The sequence below is a fragment of the Salmo salar genome, chromosome ssa01 (assembly GCF_905237065.1).
Source record: "Salmo salar chromosome ssa01, Ssal_v3.1, whole genome shotgun sequence".
Classification (NCBI taxonomy): Eukaryota; Metazoa; Chordata; class Actinopteri; order Salmoniformes; family Salmonidae; genus Salmo; species Salmo salar.
Window position 1 is genome coordinate 16,673,813 of NC_059442.1, and position 9,937 is coordinate 16,683,749.

Below are 9,937 nucleotides of genomic sequence, written 5' to 3' on the forward strand. Positions count from 1 at the left end.
TTGTAATGAACGCAGCATAAGACCTTTCACCTAGTTTTCAGACTTGCAGTTCATCGGGTTCTTTCTGACACCGATGACCCCTTTGCACGCCCACCAACAGCCACGCACCCTATTTCCTCCAATCGTCCGGCCACCATGCACTGATCACGCGTCGTCTCACCTGCTATTGGCTAAGGTCTCACACACATTTGTGTTTCATTGGTGGCATGTTGCCACCCGCCTGTGTGTTGTGAATTTTGTTTTCCTTTTTTTATCCTGATGTTTTACACAGCTGAGAGAGGACGTAGTGAAAACGAATTGAACAGCCAGTCTACTGATCGGGCGGAGTAGCACCGCTTCTTTTGTTCCATATCCGGTTGACGCTAAACTTAATTCAAATATACCTAAACAATGCCCTCACAAAAATTTTCAGAAATTGAAGTCTCGTATGGGGTAAGAAGATGTATATTTTTTTATGAATATTATTATTTCAAGTCAACATGCGTGTTATTTCATATGACTAACGTTCAGCATTCGAATAATGGGTCAATAGGATACTGTATTTGTTTGTCACTCTAGTTTATTAGTTTCACTTTTTACTTTTCACGTTACAATATTATTCAGTTGGTAATTGAGTCATGTTAGTTCAGAATTATTGAGAAAAAAACAAGATTAATTGAGACATATTTACATTTATACCATCCAATCATATTATCCAATGACTTCGCAATGATTGACTGTTGGTCCAATATCTTTAATTCAACAGTGCCCAGTTGACAGAATTGTGCAATAATGTAGCATTTGTTTTATTGACCTGTGTTAATGTTACCCAACGTCACCCTATGATAAGGTAGCCCAGTAGAGTGGTATTGTTTTGCCTAGGCGGGCTACTCTTTCACTATGTGAAACTGGTCACATTATTTGATGTTGGGAGTGGCCATACTATCACTGATAGTGTCATTGTAGACAAAGCACTTCCTGATGCAGCGTTCACACTGGGTAACATCCCCTCAGCATGCGGGTTTCGGTCTCACGTGGCTAGTGGTAGGGATACATCACTAGTTGGTCTATATTTGGCAATGGGAGGTTACTTGGCTCGTAGCTTTAGGGCAGATGGGATGTAATCTCAAAAGCCTGCTCCTTCAGCACTCTAACGGCCACACTGTGACAACCTCGCAGCAACTGGCACTTGACATTAAGCTAATGACTGGTAAGAATAGAAACATTTCAGACATTTTATTTGAGGTCATTTGGATGCTTCCCTTGGTATGCAAATGAATACATCTAGCTGTATGGTTTTGATTGGGTCTCATTTCCCAGTTATTGTTGTGATTCGTCCCTATGGTGACTCACCAGTCTTCTATTATATCATCATCAGAAAAACTTTCTTTCCTCCAGATGAATGGGGTGGTGATGGACTATTGTGGCTCCTATCTGAAGAGGAAGAGGCACTACAGTGAGCAGTCGTCCCCAGGTTGCAGTCTGGAGTACACAGACCTGGAGGCTGCAGAGGCTCTGGTCTGCATGAGCTCTTGGGGCCAACACCGCCCCAACTCCTGCAAACCCAGACCCCTTACCCCTGCCTCGGACTCCTGCGACTCCCTCTTGCCTCCGGACCCATCGGAGCCCCCCAAGGACTTTGTCTCGCTCTCCTCCCTGGTAAGAGTGTATTCTCTATGGACAGCCATAAACACCACACATCCCAAAACAACCATCACACATAAACATCTGAGTCCTAGCTTTGACTTACTGTGTAAACCAGCGTTGAGACAGTATCTTTATCTCAGGTTGGTGTGTTTGCTAAAAACTTTGCATGGCTTATAGGGGTTAGGGAGGTTGCTGCACAGGTGTCAGGAAAGAGATAAGGAGAAATTGCCTGATAGGCGGTTTCAACTTCACCCAGTGCTCATCTCTCTCAGATGCTGGTTGTAAAAATCACTGTTTTACAGCCACCCAGCTCGAACTAGTCATTAGTGTAGTGTGCATACGTGACCACTCACGTATCTCTCCTAACAGCTACATTAAACCTCCAATTTGAAACAGAACACACCCAACCTAGGACTTCTGTACTAGAACACCACAGTGGCTGTACTAGAACACCACAGTGGCTGTACTAGAACACCACAGTGGCTGTACTAGAACACCACAGTGGCTGTACTAGAACACCACAGTGGCTGTACTAGAACACCACAGTGGCTGTACTAGAACACCACAGTGGCTGTACTAGAACACCACAGTGGCTGTACTAGAACACCACAGTGGTTCTTTGTTCTACTTATTTATTTCACCTTTATTTAACCAGGTAGGCCAGTTGAGAACAAGTTCTCATTTACAACTGCGACCTGGCCAAGATGAAGCAAAGCAGTTCGACAACATATAACAACACAGAGTTACACATGGAATAAACAAACATACAGTCAATAACATGATAGAAAATCTGCATATGAGTTGAGGTGAGGTAGTTGGTTGGATGGGCTATTTACAGATGGGCTGTGTACAGCTGCAGCGATCGGTAAGCTGCTCTGACAGCCGATGCTTGAAGTTGGTGAGGGAGATATATCTCCGACTTCAGTGATTTATTTATTTAAAAAAAAAAATTATTTAATTTTTATTTTTTTACAATTCGTTCCAGTCATTGGCAGCAGAGAACTGTAAGGAAAGGCAGCCAAAGGAGGTGTTGGCTTTGGGGGTGACCGGTGAAATATACAGTTGAATTCGGAAGTTTACATACACTTAGGTTGGAGTCATTAAAACTCGTTTTTCAACCACTCCACTAATTTCTTGTTAACAAACTATAGTTTTGGCAAGTCAGTTAGGACATCTACTTTGTGCATGACACAAGTAGTTTCCAACAACTGTTTACAGACAGATAATTTCACTTATAATTCACTGTATAACAATTCCAGTGGGTCAGAATTTTACATATGCTAAATTGACTGTGCCTTTAAACAGCTTGGAAAATTCCAGAAAATGATGTCATGGCTTTAGAAGCTTTTGTTAGGTTAATTGACATAATTTGAGTCAATTGGAGGTGTATCTGTGGATGTATTTTAAGGCCTACCTTCAAACTCAGTGCCTCTTTGCTTGACATCATGGGAAAATCAAAAGAAATCATCCAAGACCTCAGAAAGAAAATTGTAGACCTCCACAAGTCTGGTTCATCCTTGGAAGCAATTTCCAAATGCCTGAAGGTACCACGTCCATCTGTACAAACAAGAGTACCAAGTATAAACACCATGGGACCATGCAGCCGTCATACCACTCAGGAAGGAGACTCGTTCTGTCCCCTAGAGATGAACGTACTTTGGTGCAAAAAGTGCAAATCAATCCCAGAACAACAGCAAAGGACCTTGTGAAGATGCTGGAGGAAACGGGTACAAAAGTATCTATAGCCACAGTAAAACGAGTCCTATATCGACATAACCTGAAAGGCCGCTCCGCAAGGAAGAAGCCACTGCTCCAAAACCGCCATAAAAAAGCCAGACTACAGTTTGCAACTGCACATGGGATCAAAGATACTTTTTGGAGAAATGTCCTCTGGTCTGATGAAAGAAAAATAGAACTGTTTGGCCATAATGATCATCGTTATGTTTGGAGGAAAAGGGGGAGGCGTGCAAGCCAAAGAACACCATCCCAACCGTGAAGCACGGGGGTGGCAGCATCATGTTGTGGGGGTGCTTTGCTGCAGGAGGGACTGGTGCACTTCACAAAATAGATAGCATCATGAGGAGGGGAAATTATGTGGATATACATCTCAAGACATCAGTCAGGAAGTTAAAGCTTGGTCGCAAATGGGTCTTCCAAATGGACAATGACCCCAAGCACACTTCCAAAGTTGTGGCAAAATGGCTTAAGGACAACAAAGTCAAGATATTGGGGAGGCCATCACAAAGCCCTGACCTCAATCCTATAGCTTATAGGGGTTCACATTCTTAAAATAAAGTGGTGATCCTAACTGACCTAAGACAGGACATTTTTACTAGGATTAAATGTCAGGAATTGTGAAACTGAGTTTAAATGTATTTGGCTAAGGTGTATGTAAACTTCCGACTCATCTGTACCTGCTGGAGTGCGTGCTATGGGTGGGTGTTGCTATGGTGACCAGTGGGCTTAGATAAGGCGGCGCTTTACCTAGCCACGACTTACAGATGACCTGGAGCCAGTGGGTTTGGCGACGAATATGTAGCGAGGACCAGCCAACGAGAGCATACAGGTCGCAATGGTGGGTAGTATATGGGGCTTTTGTGACAAAACAGATGGCACTGTGATAGACTGCATCTAATTTGCTGAGTAGAGTGTTGGAGGCTATTTTGTAAATGACATAGCCAAAGTCAAGGATTGGTAGGATAGTCAGTTTTACGAAGGTATGTTTGGCAGCATGAGTGAAGCAGGCTTTGTTGTGAAATAGGAAGCCGATTCTAGATTTAACTTTGAATTGGAGATGCTTAATGAGTCTGGAAGGAGAGTTTACAGTCTAGCCAGACTCCTAGGTATTTGTAGTTGCCGACATATTCTAAGTCAGAACCGTCCAGAGTAGTGATGCTTGGCGGGCGGGTGCGGGCAGCGATCGGTTGAAGAGCATGCATTTAGTTTTACTAGCGTTTAAGAGCAGTTGGAGGTCACAGAAGGAGTGTTGTATGGCATTGAAGTTCATTTGGAGGTTTGTTAACACTGTGTCCAAAGAAGGGACAGATGTATACAGAATGGTGTTGTCTGCGTAGAGGTGGATCAAAGAAAGAGCGACATCATTAATATATACAGAGAAAAGAGTCGACCCGAGAATTGAACCCTGTGGCACCCTCATAGATACTGACAGAGGTCCGGACAACAGGCACTCTAATTTGACACACTGAACTCTGTCTGAGAAGTAGTTAGTGAACCAGGCGAGGCAGTCATTAGAGTACGTTGACTGACGGAGTCGAAAGCCTTGGCCAGGTTGATGAAAGCCTTGGCCAGGTTGATGAAAGCCTTGGCCAGGTTGATGAAAGCCTTGGCCAGGTTGATGAAAGCCTTGGCCAGGTTGATGAAAGCCTTGGCCAGGTTGATGAAAGCCTTGGCCAGGTTGATGAAAGCCTTGGCCAGGTTGATGAAAGCCTTGGCCAGGTTGATGAAAGCCTTGGCCAGGTTGATGAAAGCCTTGGCCAGGTTGATGAAAGCCTTGGCCAGGTTGATGAAAGCCTTGGCCAGGTTGATGAAAGCCTTGGCCAGGTTGATGAAAGCCTTGGCCAGGTTGATGAAGACGGCTGCACAGTACTGTTTTTATCGATGGGCATTATGATATCGTTTAGGACCTTGAGTGTGGCTGAGGTGCACCCGTGACCAGCTAGGAAACCAGATTGCATAGCGGAGAAGGTACTGTGGGATTCGAGATGGTCGGTGATCTGTTTGTTCACTTGGCTTTCGAAGACTTTAGAAAGGCAGGGCAGGATGGATATAGGTCTGTAACAGTTTGGGTCTCGAGTGTCTCCCCCTTTTGAAAAGAGGGAAGACCTCGGCCGCTTTCCAATCTTTAGGAATTTCAGACGATACGAAAGAGAGGTTGAACAGACTAGTAATAAGGGTTGTGACAATGGCAGCGGATAATTTTCGGAGAGGGTCCAAATTGTCTAGCCCAGCTGATTTGTAGGGATCCAGATTCTGCCGCTCTTTCAGGACATCAGCTGTCTGGATTTGGGTGAAGGAGAAGCGGTGGGGGGGGCTTGGGCCAGTTGCTGTGGGGGGTGCAGAGCTGTTGGCTGGGATTGGGGTAGCCAGGTGGAATGCGTGGCCAGCCGTAGAGAAATGCTTATTGAAATTCTAGAATATCGTGGATTTATCGGTGGTGACAGTGTTTCCTAGCCTCAGTGCAGTGGGCAGCTGGGGGGAGGTGCTCTTATTCTCCATGGACTTTAGTGTCCCAAAACTTTTTAGAATTAGTGCTGCAGGATGCAAATTTCTGTTTGAAAAATCTTTCTAGTATGGTGCACATACACTCATTCTGTCTTGCCTTTTTTCTCTGTGGTTTCCAGTGTATGACACCTCCTCACAGCCCCAGCTTTGCTGAAACCTCCACCAGCGCTGCCATCCACACAAGCACCTCTCCTCTGAGCCGGCCCAGCTCCAGCCTTTCTGTAAGGGTCTGTGGGGTCCCACGACCGCCCATGGCCTCCATTACTGAGTCCCCAACCACTGGAAAGACCCCACCACCGGCACCCTGCCGAGCCATGGTAACCAGCGTCATCCGCCACACCGCAGACACACAGCCCTGCGAGCAAATTCCAGCACCCCCCACCGAGCAACAGAGGATCTCAGAGCTGGTGGTCCATCAACAGCACACAGTAAAGACTGAACAGCGCAGCAAACCTCCCTTCACACCCAACCTCACCCTCATCTCTTCCTGTAGGGAACAGCCAGTCAAGACTGAGAAGGAAGAGCCAAAGGCTATCCACTGTAAGGAGAGCCCCTCCCCTCCTCCCGCTAACGCCCAATCACAAAACAGCCTGCCCACACGCCTCTCCCCGCCCCCCACCTCCATTCCTCCAATCATTTGCCAGATGTTCCCAGTGAGCAGCCAATCGGGGATGATCTCGGCGTTCATCCAGGGCCCAATGCAGACATCCAGGACCCCCACATCCATCCTGCCCCAGTCTGGCCCTCTAGGGGCCCTCCAGCAGCCCTTCCTCATGGGCCAGGCTATGCCCCAGGGTACGGTGATGCTGGTTCTCCCCCAGTCCCAGATGTCTCAGGCACCCCACTGCTCCCCACAGACTGTCATGACCCTGGGCCACACCAAGCTGCTACCTCTGGCCCCCGCCCCGGTCTACGTGCCCGCCGGACCCTGCAGCGCCACCAAGATGGACTTCTCCCGCCGGAGGAACTACGTGTGCAACTTCCCCGGCTGCAGGAAGACTTACTTCAAGAGCTCCCACCTCAAGGCACACCTCCGAACACACACAGGTAAGAGAGAGTTCACAGTGATTCTCATGGATGAGTGGAAGTGAGAGAGAAAGAACTTGACATTTATGGGATAACATTTTAGGATCTTGATTGTGTATCATGACTTAAACTGAAGATTATAAGGTAATTTATTTGACTCAAAGCATGTTGGTTTGTTGATGACTAAATGATAATGACTTGCTCACTTACTCTCTTTCTCATTTTCTCTCTCAGGTGAGAAGCCCTTCAGTTGCAGTTGGGAGGGCTGCGATAAGAAGTTTGCGCGCTCCGACGAGCTCTCGCGTCACCGGCGGACCCACACGGGCGAGAAGAAGTTTGTGTGTCCCGTTTGCGAACGGCGCTTTATGCGCAGCGACCACCTGACCAAACATGCCCGCCGTCACATGACCACCAAGAAGACCCCCTCCTGGCAGGCCGAGGTGCGCAGCCCCAACAAAATGTCCTCTCCCAAACCGCTGCCGTCAAACCCTGCCTCACTCTCTCTCAATATGCTGGTACCTGCCTTAAACTAGACTCTGCCCAACACTACCCACTAGTGACTTCTTACCCCAAACCATGACATGGATAGGGGGGGCAGCCAAGCACACAAGGCTGCCATTTTACTCATGGAGAATGTCTGAAGACATGCACTGGACTCTGTATTTTATTTTCTTCTACTGCTCATTTGTACATTTTTGTTTTGCAAAAGGAATTGTTTTGTTTACTTTTCAGATATTTTACACAATTGTATGTATGTATGTATGTATGCACTCTTTTGCCAAAGCCTTTGTAATGAAGTTTGTCTTATACATTTCACCTGTCTTCTTTGTATGTATATTTGTACATAATATCTATGTGAATGTGTTGTATCGTATTTCAAATGACATTTGTTAATTTGGGAAAATGACTTAATTGTGTAAAACAATCTTACTGGATAGTAATCTATACTGTGATAATTACTGACTTTTCATATTATTTAATACACATTTGTAATAAAGACATATTATTAACTGGTGTGTTTTTAGCAAATCTCCCTTTGACCTTAGATGGTCCTTTTTTTTAAATCAGAACAGCCCTCTAGTTAGTCAGCATTCCTTTCCAGTCACTCCCCAGTTATATGGTAGAGGAATAGAGTGGTGTCTTGCCACATCCTATGTGAGTCAGTCAGCTGAAACACTTCCTGTTCAATATGCTGACTGACCACTGCTCTGGACTGGACCACGTCCTGTTGGTTTAGTGGAACGTGCAGGCCAAAGGACTTTTTGTCCCATTCGGCAGCTCTAATCCAAACTATGCTATGAGGCAGTGGAACTTTAGTCACTCATATCCTTGCCTCTGTACTTATAAGCCTGGCCAAGTATCGTTATCAAGTAGTATTACATTATTACTCGTGTCAATCGATAACTCAGTCTCTGGATTGATTTAATAATACAGATTATTATATAAGCCTAATAAAGGTGTAACCAGTAGTCATCCTTGTAGGTTAGAAATTCAGTATTACATAAACACGCATCCATCAAGTAACTATGTTGTCGCAAATGTTGATTTATCGCAAATGTTGACTTTGTGACTGTGGTAACTAGTGGAAACACTCTTACCGCCACCCGGTAACAACCGTTCTCCAATCAGATTGTGAGAAAACTGAACTGTCGGGAGGTGCGACCAATAGACTGGGTCCCTGAATACCCGCCCCTTTGCCTTACGGATCGACTTACACAATACTGCCTCTATGGGTTGAATGGGTTCATACTATCTCATACTTTCTCTAACAGTGACACCTTGTGGACATAAGAAACATTATCTGACTTCACAAGTGCCACCTTCTGGACAAAAGCTGCACTGTAACTTATTTTCATGGTTAGATGATGCTGATCTAAATCTCCTGTAGGTTTTGTAGACTACAACTTTTCCTGGGATTTCATGAAAACAGGAATAGCGCAGGCTTGCGTTGGTAGCCTATAGCCTACTGCGCACGGGAAAAGCTGGACAGAGAGACGCTGGAGTTGTGTAGCTGAGTAAGCTAAATAATAAGCTAGATATTAGGATCCTCATTAACAAAATATTGGGGCTATAAATATATTCACCTGTCAAAGGGCAAGAAAAAAAGTTTACATATGATGAAATGGCCGATCTGTGCGTTCCTCCAGGCTGAGCTCTGTAGCAGTCCGTCACGCAAAACTCCGCTATTGATTAGGCCTACATTATAATAAAATAACAATTCTACCTAGGTTACAACAACACAGTGCAATGAGGAATGTAATATTGTTATCAAGTGAATATACAATTATTGGCCATAGCTGTAAATTGTAGGGATGTGGGCTAATTAGAAATATATATTTTTGGGGTCCTCATTAGCTGGGGTGATTGCAGCAGCTACTCTTCCTGGGGTACAACAACATGACATAATACAGAACATTAATAGACAAGGACAGCTTATTAAGGACAGAACTACATACATTTTAAACGTCACTCATTTGGTGGGGTTAAGTGTGTGTGTCAGTGCTGTGTGTAAATTTACTATGTAAACAATTTGGAATATTCAACACATTATGCTTCTTCTAAAATAAAGAAGTAATGCAGTCAGTCTCTCCTTTACTTTTAGCCAGAATAGACTGGCATGCATAGTTCTGATTGATATTAGCCCTGTGATTATAGTGAAGAAAGAGCAAGACCGCTCAAACGTACCGCTCTGAATGCTTCATGTCCAAAAAACTGCATAAAATGTAATTAAATTGAATTTGTCACATGCGCCGAATACAACTGGTGTAGACTTAACCTTGATTATGAGCCATTCCCAATGATGCAGTTTTAAAAATAATAATTACAATAAAATGGTAAATGGTACCCACATACAGTAGCATCTTACAGTGAAGAGCGGATGTCACTGTCCAACCAAAGGATCGCATATGTGGCCAATAGGGTTGACCTTTACCCTCAATGAAATCTGTTTGTTTCGGTCCAATAATCACAGCTCCCATTATGCTACAGCTGGCATCCATATCCCACGCCATAGAACAGAGAGGTGAGGATGGAAGGTGGCATG

The 9,937-nt window shown here is 44.9% G+C and overlaps 1 protein-coding gene across 3 annotated transcripts; it reads left to right on the plus strand.

Moving 5' to 3' along the window:
- The first annotated feature begins 240 nt into the window (after positions 1–240).
- LOC106567189 (Krueppel-like factor 11) lies at positions 241–7,904 on the plus strand. 3 transcript variants are annotated; one of them, XM_014136322.2, is made up of 4 exons: positions 241–432; positions 1,378–1,638; positions 5,988–6,915; positions 7,129–7,904. In XM_014136322.2, exons 1-4 carry the CDS (start codon positions 391–393, stop codon positions 7,425–7,427), a joined length of 1,530 nt encoding a protein of 509 aa, XP_013991797.2. In that variant the 5' UTR covers positions 241–390; the 3' UTR covers positions 7,428–7,904. The 3 variants fall into 3 exon arrangements, with proteins under 3 accessions (XP_013991797.2, XP_045570612.1, XP_013991885.1); XM_045714656.1 differs by having other exon boundaries at positions 259–432; positions 1,358–1,638; XM_014136410.2 differs by lacking the exon at positions 241–432 and adding an exon at positions 490–1,189.
- Positions 7,905–9,937: the final 2,033 nt, after the last annotated feature.

Bases quoted from the DNA above. Each gene is read 5' to 3' on its own strand.
- LOC106567189 (XM_014136322.2), top strand. From the start codon at position 391: ATGCCCTCACAAAAATTTTCAGAAATTGAAGTCTCGTATGGG. The intron at 1,639-5,987 runs GTAAGAGTGTAT...TGTGGTTTCCAG, and splicing joins TTGTCTCGCTCTCCTCCCTG to TGTATGACACCTCCTCACAG. The intron at 6,916-7,128 runs GTAAGAGAGAGT...TTTCTCTCTCAG, and splicing joins ACACCTCCGAACACACACAG to GTGAGAAGCCCTTCAGTTGC.